Here is a 20053-nt window from a genome sequence, read left to right as displayed (position 1 = left end):
CCAGGTGCGCCCCAGGTGCAGGTCGGGGCTCCGCACAGCTCTCGCCTGATGTGGGCCCCTCCAGAGCGTGGTTCCTGTAATGCCAGGCCGCGGGCAGGCAGCCCAGCACAGAGCAGGCCCCGCACAGCCCTCACCGGGCTGGGGACGCGGCGTGTGGCGGCTGTGCCAAGGGCGGCCCCGCTGTGTGCCCCATGTGCCTGAGGCCGGGCCGGCAGCAGAGGAGGTGGCCGTGGGGCCGCTGCTGCGGGCAAGCAGCACACGGGGCTGGGAGCCCCCCAGGAGGCAGCTCAGAGCCGCGGGATTCATCCCCGTGCTGGCAGCAAGTGCCAGGGCAGCCCGTGAAGCCCCAGAGCTTTCCCCCAGCCGTGTTCGCAAGCGCTCGGTCTCTTTGTGCTCCTCATTTAGCCTTAACCTCCCTTGCAGGACGGTGAATTGCTCCGCTGCAGCAGGCAGTGCGGGTTGTGCACCAAGCGCCAGCGAGGCACTTAATTGCTCTAATAAATCATGGGCTGAAGCGATGGAAAGGAGCTGAAACGCTCCGCCGGCTTCGGTGTGCTGTTTTGAAGGCTGTCCAGGAGTCCTGGTGGACTTCAGGCTCTGCTGCCCTAGTTAAGGCGGGGTGGGAGCGCGGCGGTGCAGCGAAGGAGATCGCCAGAAGGTGGTGGTGTGGCTTTGGGAAAGGCGGGGAGAAGGCACGGGGAAAAGCTCGGTCTTGTCCCAGCTGCTGTGCACCGGGAGAGCCCGGCAGCAGCTCTCTGAGCCCTTACATCCTCGTCGTTATTGTCACCAGTCCGGCACTGATCCGACCCTTCTGAGGGTGGCAATTTCTTGGTGGCTCACGTCCTTTCCCCTAATCAGTTAGGGCCTAATTGCATCAGGCTGAAGGATCGTTCCCTGCCCATCGCCTTGGGGCTCCAGGAGAGCTCTCAAGGGACCCAAAACTTCCCCCCCTGGCAGCCAGAGTCACCAAAGAACTTCCCATAGCCCAGCCCGGGACAGCGGTGGCACCCCGGGCAGGCTGCTGGGAGCTGTGCAAGGGCTTTCAGAATTTCCCTGCAGCCAGGAGCTGCTTAATTTCCCCATGCATAATGGCTGTTCTGCATTTCCCCTGCTCTCATGTGAATTTTGGGAACTTTGCGGGGGAAGGATGTGTGCGAATTTGCAGTTGGGCTGGGAGAGGGGAGCTGCAGCAGCGTGCTCCAGGGTGGCTGCGTGCTGCAGGCGGGCGGGGAGCTGCTGCTTGCTGTCCCAAGGAAGATGCTACAAAGTGAAAAGATCGCTGGTTCGGCCTTTCCTCCTACAGGCTCTGAACGAAGGGACCGACAGAGCAGCCTGGAGGAATCCATCCCTGTTGCAGCTGTGCTCCAGCGGCTGATCGGGGGAACCAGAGGAAGGCAGAGGGCCATGGGGTGGTGGCACAAGAAGTGGGAGCACGGAGAGCTCTGCCAGACCCTGTGGGGGTGCCTGGAAAAGACGCTTCCTCCTGCTGCCTCAGCTCCTCACTGCTGAGACGCGGCTGCTAACGCTGCTGCGCTCCTTGCGTGGGGCAGAAACACTGAGCGGTGCCTCCGAGGTGCTCGGTTGCTATGGGGATGGGGATCTGGGGAAGTGCAGAGGCTGGGGAGCCTCGGTGAAGATTTGAAGTTGCTGGAGCTCCTCCGTGCCGTGCTGCGTCATGCCGTGCCGTGCCATGCCGTGCTGTACTGCTCTGTGCTGTGCTGTACTGCACTGGGCCATGTTGCACCATACTGCACCGTGCCGTGCTGTGCTGTATTGTGCTGCGCTCTCCCACCTGGCAGAGCCTCAAGGGGCTGGCATCAATCCCATGGTGGCTGCAGCACACAGTTCCCGCGTAGTCCCAGTTGCTGCTGGCCCATGAAGAGCAGCGCACATCTCCAGAGCACCTCTATATTCCTGGGTGAAAACTAGACTTTCTTTCCAGCGTTTCCTTTCTTATGGCAACTGAGAGCTCTTTGGAATATGGTGCGTTCAGGAGCTGTGCTGCCATCCCCTTTAAAGAGATGAGCGACAGCCAAGATGAGTTCCACTGAGCCCTCCTGCTATGAACTGACAGGTTTGAGGAGACCCCGCTCCTCTCCCTGCCTTTCTGCTCTTGCTGAAGGGCTTCTGCTAATGAAGAGCCATTCCTCTGCGAGGCTCTGGCTGTTAGCTCTGTGCAGGCAGCTCTGCAGCTCAGTGGAGGAGATCCCAGCAGACGCGGACCCACGGATCAGGGATGGATGCGTCGAGCACACAGCTCCTCGTGGAGCTCAATGTCTGGAGCCCCTCAGCACAGCAGTCAGGGTCCAGGAACAAAAACACAGAGTATCAGTGGTGAATTTATTCTACCAAAACCAGATCTGCAGTACTGGAAGCAGTCACGAAGCACTAAAACTGTTTTTTTGCTGCCCACCCCATGCTTGGCAGTGGGAAGCAGTGTGAGGAGGAAATATCAGGAGATTGCCAGTGAGGTCCCTCGCTGTTCAGCCTTGTCTTTGATCTTTACATTTTCATTTAGGACCTCGGCACAGGCCTGAGGAGCGCTGGTAGCTTTTCTGATCGTGCCAAGTTTTCTGGAACTGCTGCAGTCAGTACAGATGGGGATCAGGAGATCAGGGAGATAAAAATGATGGGGTGAATTGGGATGAAATTAAGTGCCACAATGTTTGAGAATATGCACTTGGAAACTAAAAACAACATTTTCTTCTACAGTCTGGAAAACATCTCAGTTGTGCGAGTGAATCATAGGAAGGCTATGAGCAGGGGCTGGGTGCTGGGATGCTGGAGATAAATGAAATCCTAGAATGCAACAAGTCTGCATTTCCCGTCCAGATGGGGAATGTCTGGTTTGGAGCACAAGGCACTGGGAGGCTCACCTGGAGCACCCTGTGCCTCTGTTCAGGACGAGATTCAACCCAGGGGGACAGGCAGGGAAGGTGGTGAGGAAAAGAAGGTGGTAATGAAGCTGGTGAGGGAAATCCTACAAGAGCTTATTTTACAGGAGACCAAAGGACTGCTTGCTCAGACTAGGAGAGAGGTCTGAGAGCAGGCAGTAAATAGCAGGGGAATGATAAAGAATGAATAAAAGGGTGAAGTCGGCAGTATATCACATGGGTACAAAACGTTGTGCATGGGGCAAAGCCGCTTTGAAATCTGGAGAGAAAGAGCATATCTGCCATGTCCCTCCGGGAGAACTTGCAGATGCCAGTAAGCTTCTTCACGGATTAGGTCGATGGAAAGTAGATGCCTCCAACCAAAGCCCAGGCTTAAGGCACGGCCTGAACCAGAGGCAGAAGACACTCAGGAATTTGGTCTGTGCAGGAGGGACGTCTCTGGGGCTGGGCAAGGGGAAATGGATGAGCAGCTGCAGACCCCCTGCAGGGGCCAGGGAACCATCAGAAGCACCGATCAGGCGACCCGGGGACGGTGCTGGGCTCGGGCTTTGCTGAGCGAGGAGCGGGCGCTGGGCTGGCACGTGCTGCCTGGTGCCTCCTGGGCTCGCAGGCGCCGGGCTTTGCACGTCCTTCGTGCAGAGCCAGCCTGTGCCAGCACCACGAGCAGCTCTGCCCGGCAGGCTGCGCGCTCTGGCTAACCCCGCAGATCCTGGAGAGCACCAGGGTAAGGGTAAAAAACCCGCAGGGGTGGACACGCTGCTGCGGATTTCAGCCAAGAGCTGTCACCAACATAAAGCTCATCTCCCGAAAATCTGCCCCCTGCTAACGGGGGAGACTTGGGAGCGAGGCTGACCTCTTTATTCACCCGCAGGCACCCATGGGCATGTGCTGGGATCAACCCCCAGCCCCCAGCTCCCCAGCCTGCCAGCTTGTGCATTTTTGCGTGTTTTTCTCACTACGTTGGCCCATTGCCTTTAAAAGGCTAAATGCTCCGGACTAAATTTGGTCATGCAGCTCTGCATGGTTCCCTGGAATGTCCTCGGGTTTCAGGCTGCTCTGATAGCACCATTCCCCGCCTCCCGCTGGGCTCCATTGGCTTCCCCGCACCCGAATCGCCGCTGGGCGCTGTTATTGGCCAACTCTTGGGCTGAGGGGTGTCCTCTCTTCATCACTACCAAGCCCCGGGGCTGCAGCGGTTGAGAGCTGCTGCGATTTAACGCTTCAGCACCTGCTGCCGCTGCGGGGAGCAGTGTTAGAGCTTCGGCTCTGTTTTTTTTCTCTTGCTTTGGGTACCACAACAACCGCAACCGTGTCTCGCCAACGGGCCAAGATGTCCAAAGTTGCCAAATATCGGCGACAAGTGAGTGAAGATCCGGACATCGACAGCTTGTTGTCGACTCTGTCTCCAGAGGAGATGGAGGAGCTGGAGAAGGAGCTGGATGTGGTGGATTCGGATGGAAGCATCCCTCTGGAGCAGAGTCAGAAAAACCAAACGGAGAATTCGCCGACCAGCCCGCAGAACTGCGACGCGGTGCTCAACCACTGTGAGAAGGACACCAAGAAACGTCTCCAGAGGGAGCAATCGATAGACGTAAGTCCCATCTCCCCGCTTTTCAGCTGGCTCTCGGGCACACCCGCGAGTTGGGGCTGTTTTAGGGGACGAGACGGAAAACGTGAGCTCCGTGAGCGGTGTGTGGTGCGTGCTAGAGAGGAATAGCTGTCATGGAGAGACCAGAGCATGAGGCGGGGAGCTGGTCTGGCACACCAGGAGCCAACAGGGGATTTCACGAAATCTCTGAAAGCCAAAACTGGTGCTGGTGCCAGGGGGGTTCTCTCTGCCTCTTCTCCAGCATCCTGGGGCAGGGCTGGTGGCAGAGGTGGCTTCTACAGCCAGAAGAAGGCTGGAGGGGCGGCTGCAGTGACAGCGACCCTGCGGGCTGTGTTTCTCTGTCCTCCTGCTTTTGCCTTTGGAGATCTCCAGATTCTTGGTCCGTTCAGTCCCTCTTGTGCAAAAGCTCAAACAGTTTCTGGTTCTTGTGGAATAAAAAAAGAGCAAAGTTGGCTAATTTGTGAAAATCACCCTAAGAAGTGGGTTATGTCCTAAGCCATTTGTTTCCTCTTTATTGTTCAGTTAAAACACATTCTTTTATTTTGATTTGGGCACATTTATCTCCTTCTCTGCACTTGGCAAATCCTTTAAGAGCTCGCCTTGAGCCAGAAAGCTTCATGCCAGTCCCTCATCCCGCCTATTTGTGCCTCGCCTCAGTGGGAGCCAGTCCCACTTCTCTGTAACATTTATTAACCTCCGCACTAAGAATATTTGGTATGTGCTCGGTGCGTGGGAGGCTGGGAAGCATTTGGTTTCCCTCGTTTTTTTATGACAGGCTGAGCCAGAAAGCAAAAGAAGGGGACCCTGCAGCTATTTTTCTGCGGAGCACAGGCAGGTTTTGTGTCCCAGGCTGGGTCCGCATCCTCGGTGCAGGGGCTGAGGAGCCTCATAGGGGGAGCGGAGCAGAGCCATGTGTGAGCTCCCCAGAGCTTCTCTGGCTCTGCTGCCCTGTCCCAGGGCACCCAGCAGCACCCTGCAGAGTAATCAAGCTCTACGTGGCCTGGGAGCACCTGGAAGGCTCCCTGGGGATGTGTACAGAGCTTATTATAGGACCCCCTCTTCTGACTGGGGTCTGGGGTGCAGCCAGGATGCAAACAGGGAGAGAGAGAGATGAAAACTGCAGGAGAAGTAAGAGCAGGTTGGTTCTGGAGACCTGCACGAGGGGTTAAGCAGTTCTCCCAGCTGCCGGGGAGCTTTCCCCTGGCAGCGAGGACACGGCACTGGCAGCCTTCACCTTCTATATGTGGTGTTGGCGTGGGCTGGGGGACCAATTCCCACTGCTGGGTCGCTGCAGAAAGCGCTGTGCCCCTGGCTGAGGGCACCGCACTCACCTTCCTCCGGCGGAGAGCTGCCAGCACAGCAGGACGGGCCTGCCCCAGTCATCCCAGTGGCATCGCAGGGGTCTGCACTGGTTTGCAAGGGTTGGCACAGGGAGGAGAGGTGTCCTGGGAGTGTGCTGTGCAAGAGCTGGCGGGGAGCACAGTGAGGGAGCTCCTGGCAAAGGCTCTCCCTGTGCTCCCGTTTCAACATCGGTAGATTTGGGCCATGGAGGACAAAGCAGATGGGCTTCCCGTCAAATTGGGCAGCGAAACTGGCCCCGTTAGATCGCGCTGCGGTAACTGGATATTGCAGAACTGGCTTTCTTCTTCTATTTCAGTCCCTGGAGGGTGAGAAAAAATACCCTCCATCCCTTCCTCCCTGGCTTTGTTGGGACCTGGGATTAGCACCCAGAAGGTGCCAGTGCCGGCAGGTCGGGCCCCACCGGGCTCTGCCGTGAGGAGCAGGGGGCAGGACGGGATCACCGGGACACCGGAGTGCTCCAGGAGAGCAGCCCAGCAGGCAGAGCGCTCCCCATGCCCCGGGGGGGGTGTTTTGGATGAAGTGAGTGCGTGGAGCCCTCCGGAGCATCCCGCGGCTCCCAGCTCTCAGCCGGCTGCTGGGAGCTGCGATGACAGCTCCCTCTCCATATCAGCAGATTTCGCGGTGCCGTGGGCTGCAATTCGCTTGTGCCCACCAGCAGGAGTGCCACGGGTTTGCACAGAGGGTGGTGGTCAGGCTGGGTACCAACATTGCCCACCCAAACCTCTGCCCCTTGGCAGCTCTCAGCCCTCCGCACCCTCAGGCACACAGCATCCCCCGTGAAATGCATCGAGTGAAAGCGAGTGAGAAGCTGGAGCCTGAGCACGGGGAGGTGTTGTCCTGCCTCTGGGCTGTCCCTGCAGCAGGTGGAGGCTGGCATCTTGTCCTGCAGCTACAGGTCCCCAGGTCCGCAGCTGCCTTGCACAAAAGTGCAGAGGATAGAAAATATTCGGGAGTTCCCTGCACAGCTCCGCTCATTGCCCACCGTTCGTTGGTGCAGTTGCTCGTGGGGTTTGGGTGCCAGTGGGGACAGCAGGAGCTGGCCAAAGGGGAAGGAGGTGTTGTAAAGGGAAGGGGTTTTAAAGGCAAGGGCTCAGTGCCGGCCAGTCTCACAGTTCTTGCAGGCGTTTCTCTGCTCTTGGACCTGCTCCAGGCACCCCAATTCCCTCCTCAGCGTTGGGTATATTTAGAAATATTGTAACTTCACAATAACACGTCGTCTTTCTCTGTGATGAAAAGGGCAAACTTGGGTAACTAGGAAGCAGTTTATAAACAGCTCAAAATAGATGTGAGCTTTGCCCTGACTTCTCCACACCGTGCAGCCAAATTCATATCTCGGTGATGCATTAATTAATTAATCTTCATTAAATATTGCTGGCGTGTGAAGGCATACCCCTGTTCAACCATGGAGCTCGGGGCTGTGCCTCTCCTCGGATGCACTCAGCACGGCCTCTCCGCAGGCCCAAGTATCAAGGGAGCCATGGTTGAACCAATATTAAAACAACGGGATAAATGAGGTTTTTAATGGTTTGTGGCTTTTCCATGTAGCAGGCAAAGACATAATGAGAGAGAAATTTGGGTTACAAACACGGCAGAGTTTGAAGCAGTGGCATTAATCGGTGAGTTAGCAGGGGCCCAGCTGACTTGCTGATTTTTTTGCACTTGAAATTTTTGTATCGTGCCTGGGATTCCTCTTCAAAGGAGGAGAAACTGAGGCAGGGCCTGGAGCGTGCGGTGTCTCTGGGGGGGGGTTGCTGCCAGGAGAGCTGGGTGAGGGCTGCGACTTGGGAGAGCTGCTCCAGCTGGCTTTGTCTGCCTCTTCCTCGGCTGCTGGGGACACCTCTGACAGCACGTATGCGTCCACGTAGCACCATGATGCACACCATGGGGATATCCCCATCTTCCCCATTGGCATTTGGTCACCCCCAGACCCCCTGGGGTCACCCTAGCCAGGAGGGACCAGGCTGAGAAGAGCCACTGTGAGGAGCCCCGCAGCTCGGCGTGACCCACACGTGCCGTGGCACCAGGAGGTTGGGTGGAGAATCCTTCCCTCACCCTCCACGCCTGCAAGGAGAGGACACCTGGATGTCCCGGTCCCACCAGAGCCCCCAGCCCTGCCTCCCCATGGGGCTGCACAGATTTCAAGCTCCTTCAGGCAGGGAAGGCTGGGGACGTGCGGGGATATTGCATGTGGGGGCGTTCATCATCCTGCCAGTGGAGGAGATTCGTGCCAGGGCCACAAAACTGCTTTTTTTTTAGCAAGGTGCTTGCACGTGTGCTGATGTCTGCATGTAAGCCTTGGGACCAATCCTTGGAGATCCTACACAGGTCCTCGTGCCATGGTCGGGGATTATGGAACTCCTTGGGAAGATCTTCAAGAAAGTCCTGCTGCCTTCCTATCCTGTTGCTGAAGTGTGCACAGGTAGACCTGGACGCATGCTGCTGGGTAGTTTAGGCCACTTTTCAGGATAAATAGTGGATTCATAGAGGAAGGAAACACCAGGAAAAGTGATGATCCCTACTGGCGAGCCCTTCTGCAACACTACAGAAAACCAAGTTAAAGTTGCCTATTAATGCTCAAAGCTTGTCTTTTTTTTTTCTTTTCTTTTTTTTTTTTTTCATGGAAATATCTGGAAGAAAAACAAGCTCCGGATTTAAATAGCTGGGACAGACTCAAGGGGAATTGTAAACGAGGGAAAAGAAGTGCTTGTATCATTCTTTAAGCATCTTACCAGCCTGTGACTAACACGAATGTATTTAAACTCTGCTGCTCTGTTTATCAGCCGATCTGTCGATATGCCAAGGCTGTTCCCTTCCCTCTCCAAGAGCCGCCACCAGCTCCCCATTTTGCCGTTCTTTCAGCCCAGGCTGGGGCAGGCTCTGGCAACATCGGTGCCTGCTCTGCCCATCAGAACAAGCTCCCAGCCTCCAAAAGAGGTGCAGACGATAGCTGGGGACATCCAAAATAGTCACACGTCCTGAAAGAAGCCAAAGGTGTTGAGTGGCTCCCATCTGGCCCTTAGGGGCAGCCACGGATGGTTTCTGCTCCGTGGGCTCTCCAGCCTGCTGCAGACCAGCTCCTCCAGGAGAGCCCTTCCCCTTCTCACCTCTCACTGCACAAAACCAAAACCTGCTGCTGCCTGTGCTCGGATGGGTAGTTCTGCATCTCTGAAAATGCACCAACGCTGGAAGGAGAAGGACGAGCATCAAGAAGGAGCTCCGGCTGGCCACAGGCAAGGAGACAGACCTCCGAGGCAAGAAGGAAAGCAGGAACGATCCAATGATGGGTGGCTGAGAGGGCTGAAGCAGGAGAGGAGGCAACACACATGGGTCGGAGCTACATTTTTGAACAACCACTGTGAGAACTCCATCATGCCCGGAGCAATGGGCTGTAGTGCCGTGGGGAGGGGGTGATGGCAGCGCAGCCGTGCTGTGACCAGCGCGAGTCGCAGCACGCGGTGTTCCCAGCGGCTCACAGCTCGTGCCAAGAGCAAACTTTCTGCCTGGAAGGCACCCAGTCCATCTAAGGGCACAAGCCCAAAAAAACACCGGGTTTCTGGTCAGTCTGAAAAAAGAGCAGTTAACGGCTGAGGTTTGTACTTACATAATCCACAACGGGGACGCAGACAAACCTATGGAAATGCTTGGGGTGTTCAGCTTATATGGGCCGAGCTGCCACCGATGGGGGGGTTCATTTTCTGTTTAGGTGTTGCTGATAAAGAGGTGCTGATAAAGAGATGCAGGGTGCCGGGGCATTTTGGGGCATGCAGCCCCTTGATGTTGGGTTGAGCAGCCCAGAGCTGAGACCCCAGATTTGTGTCCCAGTGTTTGGGTCAGGATTCACACACAGAGATGTGCTGGATGCTGCCAAAGGCTCCGAGTGGCCCTGATTTTGGCAGGGGGACCGGGACCAGGATGTGCACGGCGTGGGAATTGGCACCGAGCTGCACGGGGATGGGAGCAGCCCGCAGGAGAAGGGGAGCTGCAGTTTGCTTCCTTCCAGGGAGCGTCTGCAGTTCCTAGGAAGCAGAGAGCGTGACCCCGGCATGCCGCGCTGTCTCATGAAGGGCCGGGGTTGGGGCTGCAGCCCCCACGTGGCAGAGGAGCCCAGGTGACGCAGGAACTCCTGGGGTTTGGGCCAACAAACCAGCCCTCTAATTTTGGCAGGGATGTCGTGGGGTGGCTGCGGTGGTCCCATGGGCTGGCTGGTGGCCCCACTGGGAGTCCTGCCCCAGCAAGGGGCTTGGAGACGCGTCCATGTAGCCCCGGGAGGCCGGGAGCCAGAGCCCTGCTGCTCCAGCATCCTGCTCCCAGTGGTGTGGAGGGCAGGAGGGGGTTGTGAGGATCACTACAGCTGGTTTTGACGTTCTTCTGTCCTAAAAATCCAAGGAATGCTTTTTGTGGGCTGCCCACGGAAACCGCACCAGGCAGAAATCCAGCCTCGAGGTGGCTGGGGTGCGCATTGCTGACATCCACTGCCCTTCACCACCTCTGCCAAAGATGGGGTGAGCAGAGCAAAGACCTCAGCTTGGGAACATCCCCTCCTGCCACGGCTCTGCTGGGAGAAGGGGCTGGGAAACTGATGGGTAGAAGAGCAGAACCCAGGTTTCTAAAAACAGGTTTTGTTAGAGCAACAAAACTTTCCATTTGCAAAGTATCCCACGGCTTTCAGGGCCACTGGAAAATGGAAATGGAAAATGGCTCTCTGGAAAATGGCTGCGTGCTGCTGCAGAGGAGCTGGGGCTAGCCAGCTAAAGGAAACAGCTGAAATGTTTGTTATTCGCCTTAATTCAGCAATGAAGGCAAAGAAAGACAAAAGTCAGGGCCAGAAGCTGGCCGGTCCCTGGAGAACAGCTCTGCATCTCAGAAGGAGCATGTTTTAAACAACATTGGCCTGGGAAGTGCAAAGAGGCGGTGATGTTTGGGGTTAGAAAGGCCTGAGCAAAGGGGAAGGGGAATAACTGGGCTCCTCGTTAGAACAACAGTACGAGCCGAGGCGGGACGGGGCAAGAAGTTGTTTACATCGCTCTGGGCTTCAGCACGCAGAGCACAGCCTGGGGGTCATGCTGGGCCTGCATCCTTCCACCCCTGCTCCATGCCAAGAAAAACAAACGTGCCAAGGGAGAAAAGGGAGAAACTGGCTGCTGCCTGCGGATGGTCCTACCAGGGAGCCCACGGCAGGCACAGCCACGGGTGTGAGCAGCTTTGCTCTCGGCTGAGGAGCAGGAGGGCTGCCCGGGGTCTGCCCAAGGCAGACCAGCCCCAGGTCCACACTGGCGGCGCTGTCCTGGGCTTGGTGGAGGAGCCGGAGGCTTCTGTTCCCTCCTGTGCTCTCCAGTGGTCTGGGTTTAGTAGCGCTCCGGCCTCAGCCAAGGACACGGCGTTTTTCCAGGAATGTCCTTGGCTCTGAGCTGTCCCCGGGTTACTCAAACTTGGTTGAGGAATGGAGGAAGGGAACAGCTCGGCCCGCTCGTCGTGGATCAGCTTGGCTCCAGCAACCTTTCCCTAGAGCGCAATGGCAACGGGTACCCAAACACCCAGCAGCACCTCAGGCAATGACAACCGATGGTTGGCCACTGGGTCTCAGGGGACTTCTACACGCAGTGGAACAGTCTCAGGGGATGTCCCTGTCCCCTGGGAGTTCTCACACAGCTCATGCCCAGCATCCTCACCCCCTTCACCCACAGTCGTGCTGGGGGGTGGTGGGAAGCTGCTGACCTCCCACAGCCCCTGGGTGGATTCGGGTGAGTTGGGCAGGACGGAGGGGACACGGGGGCTCCATACAGCCCACACCACGAGGATGTTGCAGATGCCCAGTTAGATCTGTGGGTTGGACCTCGGAGTCTCACAGTGGCTCTGGAGACCTTTGAAGGACTCAGAAGCACGTGTAGGACAGACCGAAAGCCCTTGGGCACAGATACCAGATCGGGTGGTCAGTTATGGAGCTGTAACTATGCCTCAACCCCTTACTTCAAATAACCAAACCCTTCCCTTGACAGTCCAGGAGCTCCCTGCTGTGTCTCAGATGTCTGCCCCCTGCACCCCTGCTCTCCCCACTCCAAAATCCCCTCCATCACTCAGGATTTGTGCAGGTGGGTTCCCATTGCCCGAGCCACGTCCTGGTCGGTCTGTGCAGAGCACAGCTCTGGGTGGACAGCCCCCGTCGGTGGCAAAAGCCAGCAGGCAGAAATGGCTCTGCCGGGGAGGAGTGGTGGAGAGGAGCCACGAGAAGACCCCTGGGCTCCAGTGGGCTCCAGGTTGCATGCAGTAGTTACCCCACGAGGCTGAAATCATTCCTGGGGTGATTAACTTCAGCTGGTCCAGCTGTCAGCAGACGCCTGCTTCTCGGTGCAGGAGAGCTGTGCACCAGTGCTCCCCGAGAACAGACGTCCCCCCCCTCTGCTGGGTGCCCACATCCCTGCTGCCACCAAACAGCACCCAGAGCTGGCAGCCCCTTGGGTGCTGGCCCCCCTGTGCCCTGGGGTCACAGCCTGTTTTGGTGCCCTCTCCAACCCCACGCTGGGCGAGCAGCCCGATCGGCACCCGCTGATTTCCCACCCCAAAACAAGCCGTGGGGCTTCAGGGGCAGGAGCCGAGAGCTGTCGAGCCCCCCACTCACCGGGGGGGAGAAGCAGAGCCCGGCACCCCCAGCTCCCACCCAGCCACCCCGGGGCCTGCCCGGCGCAGGGCTCAGCCACGCGGCACAGCCCGGCCACGGCCGCTGCAGCGGGCTGCGAGTGCCGGGATTCCAGGCAAGAAGTTCCCGCTCTGCTTTGCCTTTTAAGGAAGCATCTGAGTGGGTTTGAGGGTTGCAAATGCTAACAAGCAATGGCAATGCTCATTTTAGTCTATTTAGAGGAAACGGGGAGGCATTTCAGTTCATCAAAACACTGGTGATTAATCAGCCAAGTACCAGGCTGTTTTCATTAGGCTTATTTTTAAAGGTCTGACACGCAGTGTAAAAATATTCCCCTAATAATCGCGCTCGCAGCAGAGGGAATGGCACGGGAGCGGGTGCCGTGGTGCCTGTTTCTAGGTGCCCAAGGTAAATATGTCAGCGCTGGGGAGAGGAGCGGGCAGCAGGGCTGGAGATGGCCATGGAGAGGCTGTGGGGCGGCCGCGCTGCTGGAGAAGGTGCAGAGAGGAGCAGGGGACACGCTTGTTCCCCCCACCCACCCCCTCCTGCACCATCCTGCCACCGAACCCCATGGCTGGGGTCCCCGATGTCCCCTCCGTGTCCCCTCAGCCCAAGGTGGGCCCTGGCGGAGCTTTTCCCTGCAGGCACGGGGCTCTTTCTGCTGGAGCTCGCAGCTCTGACAGCGCACCCAACGTGGGCGCGCAAACGCTGCCCGCAGCAGCAGCAGCGCCTGGGGTGGTCGTTGCATGCCAGTCCCTTCCCTTTTTGCTCTGGATGTGTGGCAGCATGTCAGGGGATGGTAGCTTTAATTAGAACAGTGCTAATGATGTGATAAAAAGATACACTTGCTGCAGCCACTTTGCCTAGCAGGGATTTGCTGTTCATCTTATTTTGCTCTGGTTTTGTCTTGTTTGCAGAAATCCGTTGCCTCCTCTGCGTATGGGAGGTGTTGCAGCTCCTTCTTGCCAGGTTTTTCCTCCCTCTCTCCAGGATCTGCTCATTCCTGGCCAAAGCCTTTGCTCTGCTTGGTCTTGGAGCTTAGGGGAGCCCCAGGCCCCCATCACCAAGTGAGCTTGGGCCAGGAAGGAGAAGGCTTTTGGAGCACTCGGTGTGCAGGAGCTGCGGCCTGTGGGTCCGGGAGAGCTCAGAGGGCTGCAGAGCCCGGGGGGCTGCAGGGACGAGCAGGAAACCTCCAGCCTGGGACATCCCCAGACACCTTTGAAGGGCACCGTTGGGCAATGCTGTGCAAGGCAGCGAGCCCCCATCCTGTGCACCTCCCGCCAGGGACCTGGCTCCCCTTCACCAAGGTGCTTCGGGATGTCACCGAGCATCCCTGCACCATCCCGGCCCCAGGAGCAGGGCACACCTGGGTCAGAGGGGCCACCAGCTCCATGCTGGAGGTGGTGTCACTGCCTGCTCCCTGCAGACCCCAGGACAGGGAGGTGCTGGGATCAGGACATCCCCAGAATGGGGTCTGTCCCCGCTCCTGGGGGTCCACAGCCCAGCAGTGCCGCAGGGGCAGCTCTGTGGGGTCTGGTGCCTTTCTGCTGTCTGTTCAGGTCCGTGCCAGGGAGCCAAGAAATTTCTTAACTAAACAAACAACTCTCGTCCCAGATGGCATCTGTGCACACGCCAGGTACAAGCTGTCCCCACAGCTGCCCTGCTGGCGGCTGGGCCAGTTCTTTCCACCAAGCTGCCATCCCAGAGGGCTGGCATGGGGCTGGCAGAGTCGCAGCCTGGGCCATGGGGTCCCAGCTGGGGCGACAGCCCCGGCTGCACTCCTGGGTCTCCAGGCTCTTATTTGGAGTTTCAAGGCACTGGGCGAAGCCACGGTGGTGTCCTGGTGCTATGAGCTCATAAATGCTGCATCTCCCAGAAGCATTTCTTCCACCTTTCCTTGAAGTCCTGATGCCCCCCAGCAAAGGTGACACTTGCCCTGACACCCCCTTGTCCCGCAGCCAGCAGCACTACTCGACCACCAGCATTGCTGTGGTCAAGATGAGGACACTCAGATCAACACCACCGACCTGAGCGTGTCCTGACCACAGCACCCAGCCCTCTGCTTCCCCTGGACAGAAACCTTCGAGGCCACCAAAGCCGACTGAGCACCCAGGAAGAGCCGGGAGGAGAAGAACCTGCGTGCTCCCAGGCAGGGAACAAGGAGAAGGAGACTTCAATCGCCAAACCCAGCCGCAGACCTTACAGAAGGCTCTTCCCCTGCACACCAAACCTGGTCCCGGTGTCAGGGGTTCAGGTGCACCCAGCATCGCTTTGTAACATCCACTCATCTCCGTCAGTGGGAGCGGAGGGGTCTCAGCTGGTGTTAGGAGAGGTGAATCCTGCCCCACTGCCCCGCTCTTGCTGCGTTGCTGTAACCAACTCTTGCTCCCGTGTCGGCATCACTCCAGGCACGTGAGGAGGTGAACCCAGCGCTGTAGGAAAACCAGCAGGCTGGAGGGTGCTTGCACCCAGCAAAGCCTTGGGTTGCAGAAGCACAGCATTGCAAAGTGGTGCCGGTGGGAGATGCTGCCCAGCCCCATCCACCCCAGGTGAAGGTGGCACCGGGACACACGCTGAGTCCTGGCTGTGGTCGGCAGCAACGCAGACGCTGCCCCTGAGGTAGGATCAGTCATTTGTGAAAAGTACCAAAAAAAAAGGGATTGTAATGGACAAGAGACAAATGATCAAATGGCCCTAAAGCACGAAGGGAAAGGAAAATCCTTAGGTGCTGGAGGTAGCCCGTAAGAAAACAGCCCTTGAGCCTTGGGGTTGCAGCCCGCATGCAGGGAGGACGTGGTCACTGCCTGGCGGTCAGTGCTGGCGAGCCGAAAGCTGGACTGAGCCCCTGCTGCCCACAGAGCCCCGCGGGCACGGCAGGGGCATCGTGCCGAGCACACAACACAGAGCCAAAGCTGGCTTGGAGGAGCAGGCAGGCAGCTGCAGACAAAATGAAAGCGCTGCTGTTTGCCAGCCCGCTAGGGAGCGAGCAGACATCCTGACTGGCCTGGGGACAGAGGAGAAAGCTCAGGAGGTGTGAGCACTGCTGCACAGCTTCTTGTGTGCATGGGGAAGGGGTGCCAGCTGCAGCAACACTGCCGTGCCCCGAGACCTGCCCTGTAGGAAGCTCTTCCCTCCTCTGATGCCTTTGGACACCAGAAGACGCGTTGCAGATCAAGGCCACGTCCCAGTTCCCTTGGTTTTCTGCAGGGAGCTCAAACCTGCAGAATCCTGACCTGGGGAGCCCCGTTTCAGAGAGCCCAGGGCTGGCTGTGACCGCTGGGTGGGCAGCATCACCCGTGTCACCCTGCAGCAACGATGCCCTGGGGAGCTGCAGCAGGAGCTCGGTGCACCCGGGTGCTGCAGGGGGGCACTCGCACACCGAACCCCCCCGGAGCCAGGACCTCGGCTGGGATCAGCAGCCTCTTGCAAAGCAGGGCCACGGGCTGCAGCACCTGAGCAGCGCTGGGAAATCACTCGGGTGAGATGAGGAGACTCTGGCCTGTATTCAGGGCTAAACCAGCCCAATTTGGGGCAGATCGCTTAGCTGGCCTCGCGCTCCCCTCTGGCATCCCCATTGCCTCCTGGGGACCCTGTGCGATGCCCTCCGCAGGTTTTTCTATCACAAACCGCCCACGTCTCCCTTCACCCCATTGTCATTTCCCACCCTGAGCAGTGCTAGGGCTGGGGCTCTGCCTTCCCCATCTCCCCCAGAGCCTCCAGCCCTTCGCTGGCCCCATACAAATGGGCTGAGAGCCACCAGCAGCAATTTAGGAAGACGGTGCCTGTTGTGTTTCGGGGCAGCTCATCCCTCGTGGGCTCCCAGAGCTCCCCGAGCCGGGCTGTGTGAGAGCAGCTGAGTTTGTGGCGATGAGACCGGGGTGGTGAGGCTGGAGGTCGGGGACCCTGCCCCTGTAACGCCTCCCTGTTTCTCTGTTGTTAGGAAACCAGGCTGGCCGAGAAGAAGCAGGAAGCCAAGAGTGGAGAAGAAAAGGGAAAGGAAGCTCCGTCCAAAGACCTGGCCCGGAAACGAGATACAGGAGTGGGGAAAGACTCGAAAAAGGAAGAAAGTGCCCAGAAGACAGACCCAAAGGCTAAAGCTGAGGCTGAGAGCAAAACCAAGGATGGGAAAGCCATCAACGACAAGGTCAAGGCCATGGAGAAAAAGCTGATGGGGAAGGACAAGAAGGAGGAAGAGAAGGATTCAGTGGTAAAGAAGGAGAAGGGGAAGGACAAAAAGGAAGAGGAGAAGGGCTCAGTGTTAAAGAAGGACACGGGGAAGGATAAAAAGGAGGAGGAGAAGGGCTCAGTATTAAAGAAGGATGCAGGGAAGGATAAAAAGGAGGAAGAGAAGGGCTCAACAGCAAAGAAGGAGACAGGGAAGGAAAAGAAGGAAGAAGAAAAGGGTTCGGCATTGAAGAAGGGCACGGAGAAGGACAAAAAGGAGGAAGAGAAGAGTTCAGCGTCAAAGAAAGAGGCAGAAAAAGACAAAAAGGAAGAAGAGAAGAAAGAAAAAGGCAAAAAAGAAGAAGAGAAGAAAGAAAAAGATAAAAAAGAAGAGAAAAAGAGTTCAGATCTGAAAAAATCAAAGGCAGATGAGAAGGAGGAACCTCAGCCAGAGGCAGAAAAGGCAGCGGAGGAGAAACAGGAGGCCAAGGCGACGGCGGCGGCCGAGAGCAGCCCCTCCAAGCCTGCCACCGGCACCTCCCCAGACCAGGCCAAGGAAGATGAAGCTTCCAGCATCTTCGATGAGCTCATCGAGAAGGTGAAGAACAACGACGCAGAGGTGACCGAAGTCAACGTGAACAACTCGGACTGCATCAACAACGAGACCCTGGTGCGCTTCACCGAGGCCCTGGAGTTCAACACGGTGGTCAAGCTGTTCGCGCTGGCCAACACCCGCGCCGACGACCACGTGGCCTTCGCCATCGCCATCATGCTCAAGTCCAACAAGGTGCTGACGAGCATCAACCTGGACTCCAACCACATCACGGGCAAGGGCATCCTGGCCATTTTCCGGGCACTGCTGCAGAACAACACGCTGACGGAGCTGCGCTTCCACAACCAGCGGCACATCTGCGGGGGGAAGACGGAGATGGAGATCGCCAAGCTCCTGAAGGAAAACACCACGCTGCTCAAGCTGGGCTACCACTTCGAGCTGGCCGGGCCTCGCATGACGGTCACCAACCTGCTGAGCCGAAACATGGACAAACAGAGGCAGAAACGCCTCCAGGAGCAGAAACTGGCACAGGAGCGCGGGGAGAAGAAGGACCTGCTGGAGGTGCCCAAGGTCGGAGCCCCGAAGGGGTCCCCCAAGGGGTCCCCGCAGCCATCCCCCAAGGCTTCCCCCAAAAACTCTCCCAAGAAAGGGGGAGCGCCCGCTGCGCCGCCCCCGCCTCCTCCTCCGCTTGCCCCGCCGCTGATCAACGAGAACCTGAGGAACTCGCTCTCGCCGGCCACGCAGAGGAAAATGGGAGACCGGGCGCTGCCGGTCCAGGAGAAGAACTCGCGGGACCAGCTCCTGGCGGCCATCCGCTCCAGCAACCTCAAACAGCTCAAGAAGGCAAGTGCGGGGCCACGGCAGGGCTAGCGTGGGGGCTGAGATCTGCGGCCACGTCTGTTGTCACCTGGTGGTGGGGGGTGAGGGCTGCCCTCGGGGGGGGACAGCCTGGGGTCTGAGGCTGCAGCCCCCATGCACAGCACGCGGCAGGGGTGGGTCCGTCCCTTTGCAGAGCACACAGGGTGGGCAGATCCTTCCCTCTGCACCATCCCTTGTGGAGTGCATGGGGCCAGCAGATCCAACCCTTGGCAGAGCCCCTGGGGTGTGCACCTCCTTCCAGTGGCCTGACCTGGCCCAGGGGGTTGGGATGCAGAAAAGGAGCCGGTTTTAACCCGTAAACCTAGGGGGTGGGGATCCAGGACTTCCCCATGCTGAGCGTTAGTGGTGCTCAGCTGCAATGCTGCCAGTGCAGGCAGGATTGTGTGGGCAGCGGGTCCCTGAGGGCAGCAGCTCGCCAGGCTCCTGCACCCCCGGGGCTGGGGGGGACCCCGAGGGGCTGCATCTCCCCCTCATCCCAGCGCCAAGCCCTGAAATTCCTCGCTTTGCCCCAGTGCTTTGTGTCCCTGTGTGGGCTGCCCCGGGGACAGCCATAACCCGGCCAGGTGGGGTGGGTGGCCCTGGAGCTCCAAGCATCCTCAGCAGCACTGGGGCAGGGTCCAGCAGCACTGGGGAGGGGTCGGCACCACCAAGCAGCTCTGCATCAGGTCCTGGAGCCCCTCCAGCAGCCCCTGCCACCTCTCCCAGCTCTGCCCAGTAACGGGGTGTCTTCTCCGGCAGGTGGATTTACCGAAGCTGCTGCAGTAGGGAGCGGGACGGCTTTGCCCCCGCAGCCCGGCGTGGCAGACCCCGGGACTCTCGCCTTCCTCGTGACTCTTGCCATGACGAGCCCTCTGGGACCCTGCAGTGACCGACGCCGAGGAGCAGCGATCTCTCTGGGACTGATGGAGGAAGGGCCGGGCCTGAGAAGGGCCAGCACGGCCGCTCGATGCAGTGTGTGAGGAAGACCTTGTATTTATTGTTATGGTTGCAAAGCCCTCAAGCTCTCTCTTCTGCCAGCACCGTGCCCCGCTCTGTCCGGCCGCTCGGGGATGTCAAGGACCGAGGAAGGGGTAGTGGCTGTCCCCATGTCCCTGCTGCATCCAACCCCACCGCGGGGAAAGGGGGCTCGTGGTGGAAGGGGGGCAGTGCCAGCGGCTGGGGGGTGCAGTGGGGCCGGGGGTCCCCTGGGAGCGCATCGAGGGGCTGATGCCCTCCAGCCCAGTCCAACCTGGGCCGAGCAGATGGACTGCCCCATCCAGGGGACATCTGGGCCGTCGTCACCGCTTGTGTCCCCGCGGGGTCTCTGAGTGGCTGGGAGGGTGATGGGGACATTGGTGGTACACGGGGTAGGAGGTGGTGGAGAGCTGCAGCAGGAGGTGGAGCTGGGGTGGGGGCGTGCACCCAGGGCTGTCCCCAGGACCCCAGGGCTGTCCTGCCCCTGCAGGATGTGGGACCTGACCTCTGCACCCAGACATTTGTCCCTGTGTGGTGATCAAGTGCTCCGTGGGAAGAGCAGGGCTCGTAGGGGGGTCTGCTCCTGGGGTGGGGGGCAGCAGGAGGGGGTGGCAGTGGCCCCCTGTGCTGCCAGCATCACCTGCAGCCCTGCCAGGCAGGGGATGCTGTCTGCCCATGAAGCCCTGACTTGGGGGGGGGGCAGTGGGTTTTGGGGCCGCTGTGCCCACCCCTGGTGTGAAGCATTGCTCACGATTTGTACAACTGCGGCCACTGCATCAGCAATAAAGCTCACCCAACGCTTCCGTGCGCCTCGGGGACAGGGCTGGGGGGACCGTCACCCCCCAGGAGCCACAGCCACTTCACCCCTGCTGCACACCAAGGTCCTGGGAGGGGGGTCCTGGGGTTGTTTGGATGCAGCTCCCTTCTGGGGCAGCTCTGGCAGCACCCAGAGCCCTGCCATGGGGACACCACAACTGGGACACCCCAAAAAAAACAAAAGGGCA

The 20053-nt window shown here is 58.7% G+C and overlaps 1 protein-coding gene across 1 annotated transcript; it reads left to right on the top strand.

Annotated features, from left to right (window-relative positions):
- The first annotated feature begins 4033 nt into the window (after nucleotides 1-4033).
- On the top strand, nucleotides 4034-19852 carry LMOD1 (leiomodin 1). Its single transcript, XM_038168320.2, has 3 exons — nucleotides 4034-4485; nucleotides 16440-18059; nucleotides 18834-19852. The coding sequence occupies exons 1-3, from the start codon at nucleotides 4225-4227 to the stop codon at nucleotides 18858-18860; spliced, it is 1908 nt and encodes a 635-aa protein (XP_038024248.2). The 5' UTR covers nucleotides 4034-4224; the 3' UTR covers nucleotides 18861-19852.
- The last annotated feature ends 201 nt before the right edge of the window (nucleotides 19853-20053 follow it).

This window comes from Anas platyrhynchos, chromosome 27 (assembly GCF_047663525.1).
Source record: "Anas platyrhynchos isolate ZD024472 breed Pekin duck chromosome 27, IASCAAS_PekinDuck_T2T, whole genome shotgun sequence".
Taxonomy (NCBI): Eukaryota; Metazoa; Chordata; class Aves; order Anseriformes; family Anatidae; genus Anas; species Anas platyrhynchos.
The sequence above is the reverse complement of the archived record's forward strand: the minus strand, read 5'-3'. Positions and strand labels throughout refer to the sequence as shown.

Excerpts from the sequence above, each read along its gene's own strand:
- LMOD1 (XM_038168320.2), top strand. The coding sequence starts at position 4,225 with ATGTCCAAAGTTGCCAAATATCGGCGACAAGTGAGTGAAGATCCGGAC. Across the intron at positions 4,486-16,439 it reads AGAGGGAGCAATCGATAGAC|GAAACCAGGCTGGCCGAGAA; the intron begins GTAAGTCCCATC and ends CTCTGTTGTTAG. Across the intron at positions 18,060-18,833 it reads ACCTCAAACAGCTCAAGAAG|GTGGATTTACCGAAGCTGCT; the intron begins GCAAGTGCGGGG and ends CTTCTCCGGCAG.